This window comes from Vollenhovia emeryi, unplaced genomic scaffold, assembly GCF_000949405.1.
Source record: "Vollenhovia emeryi isolate VEMERY1.0 unplaced genomic scaffold, V.emery_V1.0 DF939255.1, whole genome shotgun sequence".
NCBI classification, from domain to species: domain Eukaryota; kingdom Metazoa; phylum Arthropoda; class Insecta; order Hymenoptera; family Formicidae; genus Vollenhovia; species Vollenhovia emeryi.
In genome coordinates this window covers 297,127-319,046 of record NW_011967111.1, presented here as the reverse complement: position 1 = coordinate 319,046, position 21,920 = coordinate 297,127, and the positions used below count along the sequence as shown (strand labels likewise).

Genomic DNA, 21,920 nt, shown 5'->3' with positions numbered 1-21,920 from the left:
GCGTAATAGCTTACGGCAAGACGTAAGTCATAAACGTAGATAGCGCGCGAGCTTTGGCGTAAGTGTAACGCCGCTTTGTGCTCTGACTCCAAGGGTCAGAGCACAAAACAACGTCATAGCTTACGACAAAGACGCCAAGCGTAAACGTAGGTAGCGCACAAGCTTTGGCGTAAATGTTACGTCGCATTGTGCTTTGACCCTCATTATACGCGCCGAGCGATCGCACCGCGCGCATTCCGATCGCGATCGATCAAGCCGACATCCGATCGTTCGTTATAGCGACGTGCTCGCGCGAGTACGACTAACGTTTCCTTAAATGACAATTTCTAGGGGACGATCCCGAGGGCAAATCGATGAACGCGGCGCCGTTGCCGGATAATAGGGTGCACCGGTGCGCGGCGGGGCGAGCCGGGGCATTGGGAGAACCCTCCTCGGACGAGCAACGAGGCCTCCGGAACGAATTGTGACGGACAGCCGCTTCTCGAGTCGTCGTGAGTGCCGGTCATCGCGGCGGCGGCGGTGACGAAGCGATGCGCCCGACTCGGCGTGTCTCGCACGGCCAGTAGTGCCGATCGCGCGCGAGTCGCGGCAAAAAGCTCGCGGGATATTTTGACAGACGGTGTTGCGTGATCACGGTGATAAATAATACATATGTAATACGCAAACACACACACACACACACACATACTTATACACACACACACATATATATGTTACGAGGTGCGAGAAATCAAGACTGTCCGCGATCGCGTCGCGCAGGGCCAGTCGAGCAATCGAGAAACGAGATATCGTATGTTATCTCTTTCTCGCGTTCGCGTTCTTGGGACGTTTAGCGAGTGAAGAAGATGTTTAACTTTATGAAGAAGGCCGCGGAGAAGGACGACAAGGAGAAGCGGAAGCGCGAGAAGAAGGAGCGGAAGGATGTTAAGAAACGCGATCGCGGCAGCATGTCCACGGAGGAGCTTCTGCGATTGGACGAGGTAAAAATGCGAGAGCGTCGCGGCAACTTTTGCTAAGAAAAATACTTTTGCTCTTCGTTGCGATCCCCTTCCTTCTTTTCTACAAATTGCAAAAACGCAACGAAATATATTATTTATCCCAACTGCGAATTCTGCCGGTCATTGTTTTCTCTTTGTATTCAGCTTGTAACGACAGCGCACTTTTGGTTATCGTCATGTCTTCCGATGACATGGTGGGTGTAGACCGCTTGCAAATTCACGAATTGCACAAAGTTAACCGATATCTCGTTCAGATTGTATTTCTTATCTTATAAACGGCTGTCAATATCGTGAAGCGATAACGTTTCCCCCAGTAGCTTTCTTCAAATTATTGTTATTAAACTGTGATTTTAAAAGACATGCGTATATTGGCGATGACTACGCTATGAGGAACATAATCGATCGCGGAGAGAATCTTTAGATAGAAATAAAGAGCGCAGAAGTGCGTGATAAGATTTCGTCTTGAAAGGCTTCTTTTCTGTAGATTCAGTATCGTCGCTGGTCGGACGTGGTTTCACACGATATGAAGTGCTGGTCGCATACCCGTTGCGCATTAACGAAAAATAAGAATTGCACAATTGTTCTGCGATATGGACAACGCGTCGTTACAATCGCATCGTACAGAGAATAAGAAAAATTTCTTGAGAAAATTCATAGGATTCTGCATGGTACACAGTTTTAGTGCCGCTGGTTTGAGAAGGTCCCTGTCATTCTTACACGCTCTGTTGCAGGTTCGTAGATCGCTGAAAATTCCCGGTCGTCGGAAGGAGAAGGAGAAGTTGCCGAGCGGCATCACCGCGGATTACAGCGCGTCGTTTTTCGCGCATCTGGATCGCGATCTTCTGGACGCCACGCAGAGCGCGGGCCCAGGCTCGACGATCAGCGCCGGTGCCAGCGGTTGGGCAACCAGAACGCCCGACGGTCTGATGCAGAGTGACTCGTCGGAGGCGTCCCTCACCTCTCTTACGGCGACCACGACCACGTTGTCGACGACGACGAGTCACGCCGGCGTTCAGTCCGGTGGCAAGTGTTTACCGCCGTTGCCGCCGAAACCGCCCAAGCGAGGAATCCTCAAAGGACCACGGCTGACCGTCAACAGTTGCGCCGTCAACGTTCTCTCGGAGGAAAGCGTGTTGCCGAACGGCACCGAGACCAGTTATCAGGAGGCTAGCAATTTGCTGGTGAGGAACACCCTTCAGAACGAAGTGATCACCTATCAGAACGTGCCAGCGCATTTGAACAGCGTTCTGAACAAGGACGACTGCAACGAGGAGGAGACTGTGTGCCAAACCGCGTGGCACCTCTCCATGCAACAACAGACAATTCAGCAACAATACCAGCAGCACCAGCAGCAGCAGCATCATCAGATTGACGCCAAACTGCTTCAGGTTAGATAACGCTCCGCTTTCTCTTCCGCGCATCGGTTGCGGCGCAACCCGATTATTACGATCATTTCCGAAACGTGTAATGAGATGCCAAGTGGGTTTGTTTAAAATTTGACGTGAACCATCGTCGACAGAAGATCCCGTTGGATAATGAAGCAGGCAGTAGCGAGATTACGTCTTTTGCATCGCGCGTTTTTTTCCGTGGCAATCGTAGAATGCATTTTTGCAATTATCCTCGTAACTCTTCGAACGAATCTTTCTAAGAAAGTTCCATGTCGATTCTGTGAATATAAATAACTTTTATTAATTATAACTTTGACTCGAACTTTGCTAATAAATTTCATAATTCGCTATTTCGTATTCAAGATTCGGTTTGTCTCATATTTATACATTTTTAAAAGCCACGCGTAAATGTGTAATAAATGATAACAGACGATAAATGAAATGGGGTAACGTCCAAGTATCACCTTATTATATTCAGGTCGTTACCAGTGCTAGTCCATCCGCGGATTCCTTGACGGACACGACGAACTCGAGTTTCGCGACACCGCCGTTCAGCCTGTCGCCCGTTGGTGAGTCCCAGGGTTTCTCGAGGTGGCGGTCGTCGGTCTCCTTCGAAGAGCAGGGGATCGAGCTGCAGCTCCCGGAGATCGTGCCGCTCGAGTTACCCGAACCCAGGGAGCTCACCATCCAGCGGCAACCGCCGCCGCGAAGCGATTTCGGCTTCTCGCTTCGTCGCGCCGTGATCGTCGAGCGGGCGGCGAACGGCGTCACGCAGATGAGACCGGTGATTTTCGCCGAACCTGGCGCTCTGGTGCAGCACAACAATGACACGGGTCTATTGCCCGGTGACAGACTGATCGAGGTCAATGGGATCAACGTGGATGACAAGTCGCGCGAGGAGATCATCGATCTCATCAAGAGCTCCGCCAACAGCGTCACCGTGAAGGTAATTCTCATACTAATAATCATACGGTGAAAAAACAAACATTTGCGCTCCTCATTTCTAATAATTTGAAGGAAAGAGGAATATACATATATGTGTACAAGCTCTCTCGCTAATACAAATTATTACTTTGTTAGAGACACTTGGCGATAACACGTTTTTTTTTCATACACGGGAAAAAATGCAGTTGAATTTGAAAAATGAAATCGCTTGAATTAAACATTCGATTGTATTTGCTATGGATTTTAACTTTCAGCATTGAACTAAATATCCGAATTATCAAGACAACTATCTATTTTTCATTCATTCATTCAATACTGATCTTGTTTCAACGACTTTATTTCAATTACACTGATCTCGTTGATACATCACTTTTTTCCGTGTGAAAAAATAATCTTGCGGCACGTACAAGAGTACATTTTATATCTAGATTCCGTGTTAGCGTTCTTATCACGTGGCTGATACCTTTGTTAATCGTCGATTGAACGATGAGAGTATTCGGGAGGTCGGGGCGTACTTTGGACATTGCGCAAGCGATAGTACCCTATACCTCTCTATACTTTTCTCTTCTACAGACTAATACCGGTCGTGTCCCCTCTGTGAACGAACCTTTCTCTCGCCGAACGCGGGGCAAGCTTATTAGCATAAATCTGATGGTATTTACCGGAAAACAGTCACTCTAATAATGAAACGCGGCGAGGCACACAGCGATACCGCGCCGCAGACGACCTCACGTTCAATTATCGGTTGCCAATGATCAGCTTGTCGTCCGTTTCGTTAATCACTTACGTTTCGTTATCGTTCCTCGCGGTCAACTTCATTCGGAACTTTGAAAGTATCGCTTGAAAAACCGAGTATGAATGTTGTACGGTATCGCACAGGGAAATCCGCGCAGAACATGGTGAAAGGCATCGAGGAATCCTTAGGTTCTTCGGAGGTCATAGAAAGGGGTCGATCGAGTGTCGTTCCGTAGACCTTTGGCGCAGCGGCGAAATGCACCGCGTTCTAATCAATAAGGCAGCAACTATCGTGCCATTTTTCTCGTCCCGATTTTGAACAGAACGTAAGGTGACTGAACGTGTTTCGTTGAAGAAAATATTCTTACTTTTTTTTGTGTCGATCGTGAGTCTGTCACCCCGCGTGTTCGCGTAGGTAACGCTTACACGACGTTAAATCGCAATGGTAGGTGCGCTGTACGAAACGGCAGTATCACTTTCATTGACGTTTGACCGCTCGTGGTACCATGTCGCTGTCGTTACTCTGACCGGTGGCGAGCGCGCGAAAGGTGCGGGGCGAGCGCTTCGGTAGGACAAATGATCTGCGGTGCGATGTCGGCCGGTTCATTGCCACTGCTGGCAACGAATATAGCGGGATCGTGAGTCACGGTCCCCGCTAATAAAACTGTACACGAGAGTCACGGGGGGGACCGTCGTGTGAAAATAGCAAGCTTACCGAGAATCCGATCTTCTTCTATCACCACCGGGCAAATCAACCACCACGAGCGCGCGCTCATAAAGAGGGGCCAACTTCGCGGGCCCCCGGCGGCTGGAGAACGGGGGATGTAAAAGTAAAAAGGAGTCTAGGGGCGGGAGGAGGAGATGCCCGAGCGTGTCTGACCTTGCCCCGTAGCCGCGGAATGCTAAAAATGCCGCCGCGTTCCCGCGGCCAGAAACGAAATGTGTAATTCCGTCCGTTTGTGTCCGTTCTCCCTTTCACTGCTTCCTCGCGCGCGCAGAATGTAATCTCCGGGGTGGATCGGACGGCTAAATCCGGGGATTTCGTGCGTCAGCGCGCGTCAGAAAACGTCCGAGGATCGATGAAACGCAACGCACGTCTCTCAGTTCAGTGTCGCGCTACTACCGCCTTCGCTGGAAACGCATTTTCTTTGAACAACGATGACGGGACGTTTCTCGGAGAAAATGGAAATAGCTACGATGCGTGTACAGGGAAGCGGGTAACATTTTTACGCGCGCGCACGTATATACGCGGAAAGAAAAGTGTAGCTGCCGTAGCTAAAAACTGCCCGTGGTAACTAAAATTCATTTGTAAAATGTGGACAGCTAATATTTCGTTGTGATGGCTAAATATTTTGCTACTGTGCCTATTGTATAAGGTGCAAATCGTTTGCTGTGGTTTCGAAATTTACAGCTGTGGCAGCAAAATATTTTAGTAAGCCATGATTAGCCACGGAAGCGAATTTTTTTTTTTTAGCGCGTCTAAAAATATTTAAGACTCAAGCGCGCCGGAGAGAGAACGCAACCTTTCCAAAATCCAAACATATAAATATCCGGAAATACTGAGCACGTACGAGGATGGGAGGAAGAGAAAGGAAATGAGCAAAGAGCGAGAAAGAGAGAGAGAGACGCGGAGGGAGAGAAACCGGATGTAATTCACTCACGAATCGAGCGCATTATACGCTACATACAGGGTGTACCGGAATTCGTACACTCTTTACAAGAGACTCTTCCTCCATGGGCCTTAGAATCGCGTTTGTTTTTCACGACTCTGACGTGCGCGGCAGGTATCTTTCTCAGGTAGATCTCTCAAAACTGAAAATATCGCGTGCAGCCGTCCTGGCGTATCAGAGCGTGAAGATACCCGCTTTAATTCGCAATTCTCATTTATCATCGCGGTAATTCCGTGGAATTGAATGGCCGGCGAGGCAAGCGGGAAAATACCGACGGGAGAGGCTGCATCTACCGGGTGTCGCTGGTCCCGGGTGTTTGCTGGTGCGCGTACGTGAGGGACCCCCGGGTCCTCGTCCTCCCCCTCGCTGTCTTTTCGCGGCAGGGCAGAGTCGCCACGGCAGAGGAGGAACGTGACGTGATTTACATACTTATGTATAGGTGATGCGCCGGCAGGCCCCTCTCGGTCAACATCCTGCTTCCTGCACTCCGTGCGCTGCACGAGCCCGGGCCCCGTGCACGTAAGTCGTGCGTATGCAGTGCATACTATGCACGCGTGCCCCGTTATACACGTCCGACGGACGAGGTGTGTGCGTGCGTATCGGGCACGCAGACACGTCGATAACAGGCGGAGCCGGCCGTAACGGTGATTAATCGGGATTAGACGAACGGCAAGGGATACCGGCGTGTGCGCCTTCGATATTACTTCTGCAAAGTTAACGTCCCGCTTCCAGCATTCCGATTTAATTGACTCGGACTTTTCCCAAAGTGGTTCTAAGTTTTCCGATATATATAAAAAAAAATCCTTCCAAATAAAAATACCAACACTTCGCGCTGTATTATAATTAGTAGAGGAAAGTCCCTTGTTATGGGGTAAGCTCCTAATATGAGACAGCAGGTTTTTCAACATCCAATTTCGCAAAACTTTTCTGACTCGGGGTCGGGTCGAGTCAGAAAATCGAAAACGCTATAAGATGCGCGATCTAACGATGTGAATTTTCTACTGAACAGTTTCACTCCAAAGGCAACAACTTCATGGTGAAAGCAACGGATGCCCAATAATTCAGCAGAAACCGCACTGTCTCATATTAGGAGCATATCTCATAATAGGAGACTCTAATACTTTTTTTTATTTCATTCAGGATCAATTTTACTCTTTCACCATCACTGGAACATGTACTTTTATGTTCCGCTTGTAAAATTTTAGAAGACTCAATGATTTAGCACGCATTCCATAACTGGAAAAAAAACGTCATATCGACAAAATAAAAAGAATTGCAAACCAAAAAATTCATTCGGCCAGAGTGAAAGGGTTAAATCGTTAAATGCCCTCCGATAAAAGTCTTCGTGATGCTATTCCGACCTCCCGAGCAAATTGAGCCATAGGCATTTAGAAAATTTCCGTATCCCTCCGGTGGCAGCGAGTGCCTGTCGCTTCGTTTATCGCGCGGACGTTCATGGCGTGACTATTCATAAACGGACATAAATGAATTTTACGATAATCGTCGGCACGCTCAAGGGCGCGCTCGCGTGATGCGTACACATTACAATATTAACGTGTTGATTTCGTTGCAGGTGCAGCCGGTCGCCGAGCTGTCGGAATTATCGAGACGCGGCAGTTGTGACGGACGTCAAGTCGAATTGGCACCTGCGAATATCCGCGGCGGCACGCTTCGCCGGTCCGGCAGCTTGCGGTTTCATCAAAATACAGTAAGCCCATCGTCGTTTTCCCACCGATTTAGCGCTTGCAGTTTAAATGCCATACAAGTCGAGTTTGCCGAAAGAGCCTTGCGAAAAGAGTAAGTGGAGAAATATTTAAATTACTTCTGACACTTTTAACGAGCGAAGCAAAAATTTCCTCGACGAAGCGGTGGAATTCAGGCAAATAGGTGACGAATTTGTCGACTTGTATCATTTAAATTTTCATTCGATCATCAAAATTAAATTATTCCTCAGGCTTCTCCAGTTTTCTATTCACATCTCTTATACGAATGTTTCACCATGTATTAAAGTTTTGTAGCTTGTGTAATTTCTCTATGACAACGTCACGCGTGGAAAGGAGACCGAAGAGTAAAGAGAGCATAAGTAACGAGAGCAAAACGCGATCGACTTAGCGAAGGGCACGCGGAGAGATAAAAGGATGGCACAAAGGGGGCACAAAATTGCAACGGAATGCGACAGCACAGGGCTGCAGGGTGACGCGGCAGCGAGGAAAGAGGAATACAATAATGGAGAGACGCTCACTTTCCACCCACATTCCCTAGAGCGGCGCAGTGGCATAGCAATCGCATAACGGTACATCTCTACTGGCTGCCTCGTACCGTAATACCTCGTTTCCGCCGAACTTCGAGCTGCAATCTGAACTACGGGCGCAGCCCGTTACGAGAAGACGCCGTCTTCTCGCGGCGGCTTGGTCACATTTCGCAGAGGCACGTTGCGTGTACCGATTCTCCGAGAATTGGAAAAATTTGTCCCAAGAGCTGGAATTATTTTGAGCAGACTTTACACAAATGGGAGTTATCTAATCACTTGCAACGAATTTCCCGGATGCGGCAAACTGCTCGCGTTCTATCGCCCGAAAGCCGAAAACCGCAGTTGCCATAAACGAGACGGCGGAGACCCCTGCGCGGATCACAGGGAGTGATGTATTAGAGCGCGATGCACACTCACTGATCCGTGATTGACACTCGTATTGTTGGCAGAAACGAACATGTGCGCCGTATATTATTCCCGCACATGCCGCGTGCCCTCTTTTATTCCGCGGCTTCGCTGGCGGCCGAGCTTGCGGGCTTTCGTGCCGCCTTCATTAAATTAAACTGTCACGCGACGTAACGCGCATTCCTACTCGTTATCGCGACGAGATTGAAGGCGCCGTTGCAGAGGAGCAGTTGCCAAGAATGAGCGGTATCGCATCCGCATTTCTGAATTCATCGATAAGCGTGAAATGCAAATTGCACCACGTCGAAATGTACGTTGAGCGCGGCTACGTTTTCGTACGATGCTCCTGGGACGCTCTAACAGGATTTACGTTCGAACGTTAGTAAAGCCCCCGGCGACAGTTTGATGATATTCTATTTTAATATCATCTCAAAGTGGATTATGAAGAAATAACACATCCATCAGGTGTGTAAATATCCTCGTAAGCCTTACGGTAAATATAATAGTGAAACGGTTTTACTGTTTACTTTGAAAGCGAGCTCTGTAATTTAATTAATATTAATTCCGTTTGTCCGAGCCTTCGCGTCGACCTCAAGATTTAAAGTCAGATTGCCAGTCCCGCTTGAGTGGCGAGGGTACAAATATAATTGCGAAATAACGCAATTGTCCCGGGAACGAGACGAACGCGATCGTCGTGAACACGGGCGTCACATTGCTCGCTGCGCAATTTGTACGCACGTCGGACGCGAGCAGCGACGTGTCGTAATTGGCAATTAGCTCTAACAAAGTGCGACTTATGTTGGCGTTAAAATGCACAATGAAACGGGCACGATGATGTTTACTGACGGTCGATAAAGCCGGCGGCACGGCGGTACGGCCAAGAACGTGCTGCCGACATGGCGTTGTGGAGAGCATGGCAAAATAAAGCGGGCTACAACACAATTCTCCCGCTTTGCAATGAAAGGACTCTCTTCGAAACTTCGTCGCGAATGATGTTGAAAAACTTTCGCTTCATCTGTTCGATATTTCGAAAAATCCGTATAAAACTTACGCTGGAGAAGTAGACTATGTTCCCAAGTAGCACATATACGTTTCAAAAACGTTTTAGAAGCGTTTTTTCGAAACGTTTTATAACCGATTTTTAGAAACGTTTCTCATGAGTTAAAATGTCCATTCGGAAAAACGTTAGATGAAACGTTTTTTTCTGATAAAATAACGTTTAAGAAACCATTATAGAAACGTTTTTTAAAGCTAAAGGGAAATTTTTTTAATTCCTACTTCTTTATAATTTCTGTTGCAAACATCTTTTCGTCATGTTTATAACGCTTTTGAGACATATCCCAGGTAGCACGTTTCATATATGATTCCTAAACGTTTTAATGTTTAATAAATTTTTTAATGTTTAATAAATGTTTAAGAAACGTATAAAAACCAACATGTGCTACACCCAGATAACACATGGACATTCAGTGGATGTCCATTGGACGTCTACTTTCTCGATCCAGACAACTCGTTGTCGCATCATATCGGCTCGCCTCTTATACTAATACGGAATGATTTTTACTTATGAGAAAGACTAACGCGCGGTCGCCACGCCGCGGCAGTGAGTGGTACTTATGCTATATATTCAGGTTAATGTCTATCAAATTCTATGAGGGAATCAGGCGTACCGGATTAGGCACATGTCAGGGATTCCTTATTAGGGCATTCCTAACTCCACCCTATCGGGCATAATCCAGGTAGTATGTGATGGTTCATATATGTCTCTTATGTTATTATATTAGGTTTCATCTATGTTTCTTAAACGTATCTAATGTTTAGTAAACGTGTATGAAACGTATAAAAATCAACACGTGCTACACAAAATAAATATTTTATAAATAGGTTGAAATTTTAATTTTAATAGTTTTTCGATAATGCTAAAGAAGGAAGCACAAAAAATTTGCTTCTATGTGAAATCTAGGAAAAGATTAAGCCTGTAGTGTAAAATACACCCACATACGCATATTGAAAGATTAACTGTAGAAACGTAAAAAATACGTTTCTTAAATCATGGTTTTAAAAACGTTTCCGTTCGAACGTTTCTCAATGGTTCTTTACGGTTATGAAACTATATATACGTTTAAAAAACGTATATGAAACCAATATGTGCTACCTGGGTTATAGCTCACATTCAATCACGAAGAAAGATTGGAGAGATACATTTTTAAATAATAAAGCCTGATCTACAATGTGCTGTTTGCATCTAGAAACATTCTGTTTTGTAGCCGATAAATACATTTAAAGAATTTGTGCAAGTTGACAAATTGTACATTATACATCGCGCAATCGTATGCTGTCAAATTTTTGAAGCGTTTTGATTTGCTTGTATAAAACAGAATGTTTCTGGACGCAAAGAGCACGTTGTAGATCAGACTTTAAGACTAAGCAGCCGCGACGGGGTGTTAGTGTCTAACAACTCCCCGCGCGCCTAGCAACGCCGATCGCGAGACGGCCGCATCTCGCCGCGCGTTTGAATTGGTAGACCGGGTTAAGATAACGATTTTTAATAATTAATAACTCGTTAGCGATTGCGAAAATAGCAAAATGGTCGAGGACTTTTCGACTCAGCCCAGTTCGCTCTATCCGTAAACAAGAGGTAAGGCGGGTATTACAAAACACCCTGTGTATATACATATATTACTCTCCCTTTATTAATTTTAAAAGAAATTTTCCTAGGTTTTTTTTATTAGGAAATTATATTGTGAAGATTGAGAGTAGATCTCTCTGGTACCTCGTCTCTCGTCATCTCGGCATCGCGTAAACCCTACTTCCGAGATCAACGAGGGAAACGATCGCGCCGCGTGGAGATTAAAGGTGTCGGCGCCGGTGGGAAAAATCGCAGGCCGATAATCTCGCGATCTTATTAATCGAAGAACCGGCGAATGCCGCTGAAACGCGCGCAGCTGCGAAATACGGAGTCGCTCGAGGGGGGTGGTACACGGTCCGCAACGTCCTCGTGCAGCTCTCCGCTCTCTCACGGTGCGACGTGACGGCTCGCTCGCTCGCTCGCTCGCTCAGCCGCTCTCGACGGTATCGACTACGTAAATGTCAAATTACGTAATTAGAATTGCATGTTACGCGCTACGTAGTGAGTAATTACGCCGTTACCGCCGCGGCACTATTATTACGCCCGCGAGGAGGGTACCGGGTATACGCGTGATAACATCGCCGATCGCCGGGGGATCCCCGCCGCGCCGCGATATGTAGGCCAATAATCATATCTCCGCCGCGAACGCCAGCGAGGTTTCCTTTTCCATCCGGAAAATCGCACGGCCCGTTAGACCCGCCCGAGTCGTTAACCCCTTTATTACCCCGACTCGTTAACGACACGCGCCGCAAATTCATTGCGTTTGTTTAGCTCGACGCTAATCGTCGCCGGCCGATAAGAAGGGGGGGAGTTTCCTCGCAAAGAGAGAACGATAACGCGCGTGGCACTAAATACGATGCACCTACGGTCGCTGCCTTGTAATGACGTCAGCTTATCGCCTATAAATATCGGGCGTTCGGAAAAAAAAGTGGGTTGCCCACGCGAGCGGAGGGCTGCGCGAGTTTAACGGCCCCTCGTCGTACGCGTCTGTGACTTTGCGGGCTGTTGTTGGTACACCACGTTGGCGAGCGCATATTGAACTCCTCGGGCGAAAATCTAAAGCTGGGAGCACACACTTTTGCATAAGTGCATGAGCATGTGCAGAAGGAATTTGATTGGTTCATTTCCTTATGCATTTGCTTGTGGACCAATCAATTTCTTTATGCATATGCTTATGCTCTTACGCCAAAGTGTGTGCTTCCCGCTTAAGTCGTATAAGTCACCATTAAACACGATATATGTATGCTCAATTTCTTTGTTGTTTTCCGTTTTTCAATGCTCTGCGCCATGTTCTCAATGGCTCCAAAGTCATATTTTTTCAAAAAGCAGTTCTTGGAGCACTGGCCTTCTTCACATATTTAAATACTATAAGTATATATAGAGGAAAGTCCTCTGTTATGAGATAGAATTCTAATATGAGATAGTAAGTTTTCAACGTCCAAATTCAATCACAATTTTTTTTCGCCACGATTACACAATCCAACGGTCAATTTTCCACTGAATAAATTCCACTCCAAGGGCAATAAATTCATGGCGAAACCGACAGACGATGACATTAATTTAGCAGAAACTCTGCTATCTTATATTAAGAGCCTCTCTCATAATAGGGGACCTTTCTCTATATATTACGCTTATCTTACGAGCAATTGTATAACACAGATTTTCGCCTCGGGCGTCAGCGGCGAAAATAATATAAATAATGAAACTTCTTATCCTTCGACCTCGCACGTGTCGGACGATTCTGCGACCCGAATTTTAATCGGGGAGACCGGGAGAGGGGGAAATAATTACGGAGACATCTTTGAAATTTAATGAATGCGAGAGAGGGACGAATACGTTATCAGTCCGACTCGTAAAAGGCAGAGATGGGAATCGCGCGAATCGCTTAACTTTTCATCGGCGCCGCGCTATTTCGCAAAAATGAATAGGCCACTCGAGCGGCTGTGCCGCTGCGAATAAATTTGCATGCAGTTGCGGATCGGCGGGCAAAAGGCGAAGTCGGTCGCCGCGTTCGCGCGGCGTAATTTGTATTTTATGCACGTAATCGTGGTGGCTTGGGAGTCCACGTACGTACATACGCGTACGCGCACCCCGCCCTCTTATCCGCCCACGTTGATGCGCGAGACGGCGTTAACGCGCTTACACTCTCCGTCGTTGTCGCGCGCCGTCAGCGGCTCGTGGCGAGAGGCATCTCGATTGCGATAAGCGAGAGAGATGCCGCGCGCATTACGCGGTCCGGCTGATCCTTGGCGCCTCTCCGACACCGTCCTCCGTCACCGTCGTCACCGTATGGAAACCGTGTACTTCCCGATGTTTCCCTTTACCTCACCGAGGAGCTAATTCCCGTCGTGACGTTTGCGTTAACGCGACCATTTTCATTTTTCTGAATGAAACTTGGAAAGGACAATATTAAGTCAACGGCACACGAACTATTCTCCTACTGGATTGCTTGCAAGAGCCAATCAGGGTTTAGCCTCTAGTCACCTGATCAAAAACCCTGCATTCTTATTGGCTCTCGTAAGCAATCCAGTAGGAAAAATAGTATCGTGCGCCGTCGGCTTTAAGCTAACGGCACACGATACTATTTTTCTTACTGGATTGCTTACGAGATCCAATAAGGATTAAGAGTTTTAAGCCAACGGCACACGATACTATTTTTCCTACTGGATTGCTTACGAGAGCCAATCAGGACGCAGAGTTTTCGATCAGGTGACTCAAAGCTGAATCCTGGTTGGCTCTCGTAAGGAATCCAGTAGGAAAAATAGTATCGTGTGCCGTTGGCTTTAGATCAGGTGACTTAAAGCTAAAGCCAACGGCACACGATACTATTTTTCCTACTGGTTTGCTTACGAGGGCCAATCAGGATTCAGCCTTAAGTCACCTGATCCAAAACTCTGCATTCTGATTGGCTCTCGTAAGCAATCCAGTAGGAAAAATTGTATCGTGTGCCGTTGGCTTAAATCCTGATTGGCTCTCGTAAGCAATCCAGTAGGAAAAGTAGTATCGTGTGCCGTTGGCTTTAGTCTCGAGTCTTTTCTCGTTATAACTTCTCCCGCGTGATAAACGCTGGAATTTGCATCTCTCACTACGTGTACAAATAGTACAAATTCTTTATGTTCACAGACGATTACTTGTGCATAGAACCCGCGTATCGCGGAGCCGAGTTTGAATTTGACAACGCGCGGCTCCGTGGGAAGAGTCTTAGGAATTAATAAGCAATGTTGTAGTGGTGCTCAGAAAGTGGAGCGGTGATATAGAGCGAGTGGCTGTGACGAATATATGTATGGATTCTGTGCGAGCTTGTTTCAAATCAGATCAAGATGGTTTAGACGCGCTCATGTAAGCATGTTACTCGCGCTGTGCGGCCCCGAGTACGCGCGCTGTTATAGATTTACGACTCGCGTCTGCTATGGTCGTACCAGTCAATCCGGTCTGTCCGTCAATCCGTGAGTCATCGAATTTTTTTATTTTTTTGCCCACACATCAAAAACGACATTCAATTTTCACTCAAATGCTAGGACTCTGCCGCTGTCTCGGTTTTTTTTCCCCGGATCTCGTCTGTCCACCTAAAAGCGACTATCGATAAAAATTTCGACCCAGGAAAGGTGCTCTTTTTCTTTTTCTGGACTTCTTTTATGGAATTTGAAATGCACGTTGTCCTTTCTTTTCCTCCATATCGCATCGAAATGGATACCGTTCTTAAATCCACCACTTACAACTTCAGTGGCCGCAACCACGCCTACGTTAATCGCTACAACGCACAAGGTCGGTTTAGCAATTCGCGCAGCGTGAGCGACTAAAGGACTCGTTTTCCATTTCATTTCTTTTTCTCCTTCTCCGCAAGAATCTGGCGCGGCCTCGAACGACCTTCCCCCGTGGATTCTATCGGTATTTTCGATAGTTTCTCGTCGAAGCCCAGCCTTATAACCCTTGGGCGCAAAATACCGGCGAAATTGATCGTCGCCTTTAGCTTTGCGGCGTTTATCCCGTACGAAATGATCATTAATCCCAAAATTAATCGCCGTTCTCTTCGGGACAGTAACGCGAGGCGCGGAAGCGCGAGAGGACAGCAACCGCGTCGCGTTACGCTAGAAGGTAACGGTTATTGAAATCCAATTGTTCGTTGAATGCGGCGCGTCAAGTCAGGTTTGCCTTGTTTGTCGCGTATGTTATGCGCTCGGGCGGCCCGCACCGAGGGGGATCACCGGCCGTTTCGACCTACACTTTAATTCCAGTTGTTCCACCTATCTCCTCGTCGTTCCGTTCTCCAGCGTGAGCGCGGCGTAAAAAGGCGCATAGCGCGGGTCGCCGCGCGGAACAATGTAACCGTGAAGCCCGGCTCGCACATCGCGGCACCGTGAGAAACAGCCGTACGGATCGGGAGCTGCTCTTGGCAGGAAGCTTCTCAACTATGCAGAAGCTTCGCGCTAACGATCCTCGATCGGCGGATACGTCTGTCGCGGTGAAAATGCCGATATTCCGGTACCGATGATTGAAAATTGAAGCTAATTACGGCGTGTATTATGCGAGACATTCACCAGATGTGCCTACGTCATTCTGCGTGTCGCTAATTTCAGCCTTTCCGATTATACCAACGATTTATGCATGCACATAAGCGAATCGCGCCGTCGCGACTGTTTGTGTCTGGCTTTTTATCGTTATCGATACATCGTCTTAACTAAAGCCCGTGCTAAGGCCATTACAAGCCACGACGAGCCCGAGTTAGCTCCCAGAGCGCTCTTCCTTTTAAGAGATTTGGCCTCAGGGGTGCACGCTGCTGTGTATGTAAATTCATTTTTTTCTACCTGCTTCTAATTCATCGATCCGGCGCGTCCCACGCGGGCAAAATGTAACGGAGAAATTGTCGTGTAGCAATCCACCCACGTCGCGATCGATTCACGACGTTCCTCGTCTCATTGAATACACACGTTGTCGAACAATGACAACGGTGCGTCATCGGCCTGGTCTAACTTAAGGCCTAGGATGGCGCGTATAGAACATTAATTGTCTCCTTCCTTACAATCGACCGAACGCTACATGTCCTTGAATGGTATTATCTCTTCCAAGTGGCTCCTACTCCACGAATTTCATCCGATATGAGGAAAGCTAATAGCGAGATTGCTTGCACTATTGCGCACCGAGTGCGTTACAGTCAAATTTGACATTTCAGTAAGCGTCGTGAGATTACCGGACACGAATTTGATTGGGACAATCCGGTAATTTTACACAAGGAGCCACATTTTAAAAAACGAGAAATTGCTGAAATGTTCTACATTAAGAAGCCTCTCAAACACACGATCAACTTACAACAAGATACCGACAACCTTAGCTCAATTTATGACAAGATTGTACGCGCCACTTAATTTATTTACATGTTTATATTAGTTATTTACCCGTCCTCTGTGGACGAACGCAGACGGTTTTATATTGTAACGCTCTCAGTGTCCTATCAAACGTTGACTGTGCCTGACACTTTGACTATTAGCTCAATTTTTAACTTTTTTAACTCCATATTCTTCACTGTGCAGAGTGATTTCATTTTATTGGACAATGTACCTTTTTAAAATCACACTCTCTAACACATCACCTGTAAGTTTTAGCGACACTGTTACGTACTCATATCTTATAAACTTAACTTCGTGGTTTTTCTCGCTCACATAATGTAATAATTTTTTTGTAGATTACTTGCTGTCACATTTAATTGGTGACACTTGAGAAGGACCAGTATTACTGGTCGAAACGTCGTGAATTAATTACATTTTGCCAGTTACCGTCGATATAATCCATTATTGTTAGTATTTGACTTTGTTTTAAATACATGTTCGAAGAGTGTTTAGCCACAAAATGGTCCGTATGGATGCTATACGGATCATTTTACTGGCTAAATATTTCAAGAGATATTTAAGACGATCCTTAAATATAAGAATTGGCTGTAAACAAGTCTTGGAATTCGCCATGAGAGAACAGGGAGCGCTGCCTTCCCAGATAGCACAGTAAATTCGCAAACACTAAAAAAATGATCTTGCAAACTGCAGCAACAATTTTCTAGGTGCGAAAAAATAACTGAGATATAAATGAACAGTCAATATTGCGAAATCGCATATGTTTTTTGTATTTAGTAAATTTGAATAACAGAAACCAAATTTCTATCCGAACTGTTAGCGAATGTTGGGAAGAAAATCTTTCTGCGACGCTCATCCATTATAACGTTTGATCGAGGCACATAAACAGTTATATTCCTTACAAAAATTGTTCTAGCAATTTATTTTTATCCAATGTGAATAATTAATATTTATTGTTAGTCACGAAACCTAAACTTTTCAGAAGTTATCGCTAGAATGTTGCTGCTATAAATTTTGCAGGCTACAAACAGATACACAAAATAGCGATACATTTTTGTGACCCCTAAAAATCTACATGCGTTAGTAAGACCATTTTTTGAGTGAAGCATTCTTCAGGTTTTCCGTCTTTCTGAATTGTAATTCTTCGGGAATTCATAGAAGAAAACCATAAGAACGATTGGGAAAGTTATACATGCATAATGAACTTCTGAATACTTCAAGACGAACTGATCGTGGCTGATTCTTCAAGAATTCTTCCGTTTTCTCATTCTGCAGGCATTCTTTGAAATAAATTCTTCGTGAACTTACGTTCACCTTCGTGCCATCTGGGTCATCGGTTACCTCGTTGCAGTCGACATACGCCATCATACTGCATATTTTTGGATATTGCCGCCGATACGCGGTGCGAATTGTCGTACATCGAGAAACGCCGCTGCCGTTTCTCGCTACCAACATGGCCGCGACGGTGATATTCGGACCGCAAAGAGCTAAACACCGGCCGCACCGTTATAATACGTCTCTCTGTACAGGCGCATGTTTGCGGCAATGTCCGCCCGTCGGGTAACTCTCTTTGGTAGGACGCAATCTCGCGTGTTACGAGTTTCTTAAAATAGCCAGCCCGGTGCTCCCTCGAATCTTCACGAGCGCGCCTCTCTCGACAGCACGTGCGGTGCACGCACCGAGACGTCGCTTCGATGCCACCGCACGTGACCAATCCGCAAACGTTTTCCTCGGGCTTGAGAGGCACGATTTTCTTATCGCCGCGCCGTAATCGTGTACAAAATGAAGACGTCGCGACGGCGATGTGATTCTATCGGACATGGCTGCGGGGACTGTAAAACTTGAATTGGGAAAAAAAGGCTGCCGAGGGCAACCGAGCGGAACGTATCTTTAGAAAACGCAGAAATGCGAGACGCAGAGTGTACGAGACTATTAAAATAAGAACGCTCGTTACGCAGTTTTCACGCCGAGAGGCAAGATCGGGACGGAGAGTCGCTTAAATAATACATTTCCCCCGTGCCTGCCAGAACTCCCTTCTGAGGAAAGCTATATATAAACACTTCTATCCTGCTCCCGGCATTTCCTCCGCTTCACGCGCGAAGCTTTCGAAAGCGCGAGAGCTTCGCACTGTAAACGGCAGCCACGTATATTTGAAGCGAACGATCGAGTCGAGTATTTCTCAGAAGCGATTCTTGCTTGCACTCACGTTACGCTTCCGTAGGTTGGGTTCCATGGCCTCTGAGAGGAAGCTTGCCATTTAATTTCAGAATGCGTCTATATCATTAGCTTCAAACTAGATTTATGTAGATCAACCGGACGAAGGTATTATATTAAAACATTCCAATCAATTTTCAATCGTTAATGCAACATTGTGGCGTTGGATATTTCGTGTTGAGGACGGCGAAACTTGTGCTTAAATTCCTTTTAACCAAAACGCTCCAAACGACGTAAAAACGCGATTCTAGACGGCGAGTCATCCCGCCCGGGCCTATCCGTCGAATTTGCGCCGATCGCAAATCTTGGGCCCGCAATCGCCGCGGAATCGGATCGGCCTACTAGCCGACTGTTTGTCATCCGTGCAAATCGCGGAGGAAGGACGTTGAAGTAACCGAAGCCGAGCGTATGGTCGGCCGGACCGATAGGGGGACAGAGAGGGGACATTCGCGCGACGGAAGCGGGAGACGAGGACGGAGGTACGTGGAGAGCGAGCGGGAGAATTACGTTTCGTGATGGAGAGAAAGAACTCCCGGGCGGCTCTCGTGGGCACACGCCTCTCTCGTTCTCCTCGGTTCTCCTCAACGAGAGGACCTGTCTCTGTCTCGGAGCACCAGCGTTGCTTCAGTCGACACTCGGGAGACCCCCGTGATGCTCCTCGTGATCGGGTCCTGCCCTCGTGACCGTCGCCGCCGTCTCGAGTCATGAGAGGACCTCCTGGAGGAAGCCGCGTCTCAGTTCTCGCGGATACGAGCCGTTTGTCGAAACGCATCGAAACGAGCACCGCAGGAAACGTGCCGGGGAATTGACATTTGCATCTCTGTGGATTAATACATTTTAATCGAGCTCGATGACGGCGCTCGAGGACTGCTTTTAGAGATGTGTCGCGAGTGGAAACTGAGTGATCGGTGCCTTCGATTGTCGTAAATGTAGGAAAAAAATGTGGAACCAATAGAAAAATGCTGGTGCACCAATAACAAATGAATACCAATTAACGCATGCGGTATAACGAAGTATCATGATTACCAAACAATTTACATGCAAGAAATGATCTGACGTTGTTGCGCTGAGCGATGAGGAAATTTTCGGCTTTCAACGGTTAATGAAGAATTCTGTACGCGTGAATTCCCAGGCAAACTTGAAGAAAGCCCGCAGACTACATGAGAGAAGTCTCGTCAGAATTAGTGATAATTGCGTTGCGAAAGTGACAACGTGAAACCCACCTCTGTGAAGAGAGACCGAGAAGATGCCGCGTAGCAGGGACGAGCTCGACAATATGTCGCTTGATGCGCATCATCTTCTTCACAGATCGTGCAGAGGTAAGGCTCACGCCAGTGGTATAGCTAAGCACAACAATCGTCAAGGCCTTCCCTCGCAAAAGGCCCCGAAGTCACCGGCGCAGGACTTCTCGAAGCAGCACGAGTTCAGCGTTTCGAGCAATGGCGTTGTCCTCGACAGGAAGCACAGCAGAAATAGCACGAGCTCATGGGAGTGCAGCGACAGCGACAGCATGCACTCCTCCGAGATCGGGCAAAACGGCTGTCCGGAAAGTCGACTGGTCAACACGAATCGCGGCCTCGAACGATCGTCGAGCGTCAAATCCGATGCCAAAGAAAGATTCAGAGGGTCTCACAGGCGCAATCAGTGCTCGTCATTGCGAGCTGACAAAAGTTTCAAAAGGGAGAACTGGGCGGACACTCTGCGTGTAGGATGCGCGGACGAGAGAATCAAGAGGATGGAGAAAGGCTGGGACGACAGTAACGTTATCAGGAAGCCAAAGGAACGCAAGTGGCATAGGATCACGGCGGAAATAGAGCAGAGGATACCGAGCGCGGACAATGGGTTCCGGATGTTCGGTTTCAAAAGTAGCTGGACCAATAACTCGAAGAAGATCTCGAAGCGGAGTCGGCCGGGTCACCAAAGATGCACGAAACCGATTCAGGACATTATCGAGTGGGAGGAGCTGGTCGAGATGGCTCTGGCCAGGAAGATAAGACGGAAAATACGGGAGAATGGGAAAGTGGAGTCAAACATAACGAAGAATGTGAAACGTGGCGGAGAAAGTGGCCGCGCAAAGGACGAAGGGGAGTGCATGAAGCATCTCGAGGTTCTTCTGGAAAATAGAGTGACCCCGCGAACGGACGAGGTACGTTTCGCGAAGGATCCAATGGAGGTGGGAAATTTCGCCCGGGCTGCTAAAATCCTCGGCCTGGACTAACGGAAAATAATGTTTGCTAATGGAAAACGAGTAGAAAAGTGTCGGTAATAGGGTCTTAAAGTAATTTTAGATCAACCTTGTCGTTCTACTGTATGTATATATTTCTTAACACATTTTTTGTTTTATTAAGAAATACTCAATATTTATAGTAAATTAAAGATGCATTTTATTGACTCGCGATTCAAACACTCCGGAAACATCCGAGCGAACCCGAACATGCTCATGACGTCATAGGGTATATGCCGAAGTATAACGCATACTAAAGTACGTGTAATGTGTTTCTGATCGTGCTATAATTATTTGTATGTGCGATTAAAATACAAAATGAGTACTGGAAAGAGATATCGGTGGTGTTTTGTGCCCATGTGCAAAAATACGGCATTAAATTCACCGCATAAAGTTTTTGTGTCAGTACCACGGAATGAACGTATACGAAGATTATGGTTTCGAGCAGTCCGTCGTCCAGATGAACCGTCACTGTCAAATTATTATTGTTGTGAGGATCATTTTGTGGTTAAAACCTTTTCCTTGATCAAGGAAAGCTTGTCACTTTTAAGCACTTTACTTATCTTAGTACTTACATCAAAATGATCCTCACAACAATAATAATTTGACAGTGACGGTTCATCAGGACGACGGACTGCTCGAAACCATAATCTTCGTATCCCAGTGAGAAATGATTCGTCGATCGATGTCGAAACGACGTCGAATCGACATCGACACCGTCGAATTGACGGCGATTCGACATCATTTCGACGTCGATCGACGAATCATTTCTCACTGGGATACGTTCATTCCGTGGTACTGACACAAAAACTTTATGCGGTGAATTTAATGCCGTATTTTTGCACATGGGCACAAAACACCACCGATATCTCTTCCCAGTACTCATTTTGTATTTTAATCGCACATACAAATAATTATAGCACGATCAGAAACACATTACACGTACTTTAGTATGCGTTATACTTCGGCATATACCCTATGACGTCATGAGCATGTTCGGGTTCGCTCGGATGTTTCCGGAGTGTTTAAATCGCGAGTCAATAAAATGCATCTTTAATTTACTATAACTCAGTAAATACTGAGTATTTCTTAATAAAACAAAAAATGTGTTAAGAAATA

At 46.6% G+C, this 21,920-nt stretch overlaps 2 protein-coding genes across 4 annotated transcripts in view; one reads left to right on the top strand and one right to left on the bottom strand.

The window, feature by feature from the left end:
* The window catches only part of LOC105559769 (hemK methyltransferase family member 1-like), a 14,181-nt gene extending 6,186 nt beyond the window's left edge, over positions 1 to 7,995 (bottom strand). Inside the window, exon 1 of the mRNA XM_012008329.1 lies at positions 7,979 to 7,995. The gene's annotated coding sequence lies outside the window, so the exon portion shown is untranslated. The remainder of the gene's footprint in view (positions 1 to 7,978) is intronic.
* LOC105559770 (unconventional myosin-XVIIIa-like) overlaps positions 1 to 21,920 on the top strand; it is a 56,677-nt gene that overhangs the window by 3,672 nt on the left and 31,085 nt on the right. Inside the window, exons 2-5 of one of the 3 annotated variants that reach the window (XM_012008331.1) lie at positions 331 to 980; positions 1,730 to 2,386; positions 2,865 to 3,332; positions 7,310 to 7,444. In XM_012008331.1, coding sequence (XP_011863721.1) covers positions 846 to 980; positions 1,730 to 2,386; positions 2,865 to 3,332; positions 7,310 to 7,444 — 1,395 coding nt within the window. In that variant the 5' untranslated portion in view covers positions 331 to 845. Of the gene's footprint in view, positions 1 to 330; positions 981 to 1,418; positions 2,387 to 2,864; positions 3,333 to 7,309; positions 7,445 to 18,050; positions 20,724 to 21,920 lie in introns of those variants that run through there. The other 2 variants (XM_012008330.1, XM_012008332.1) reach the window with 2 other exon arrangements.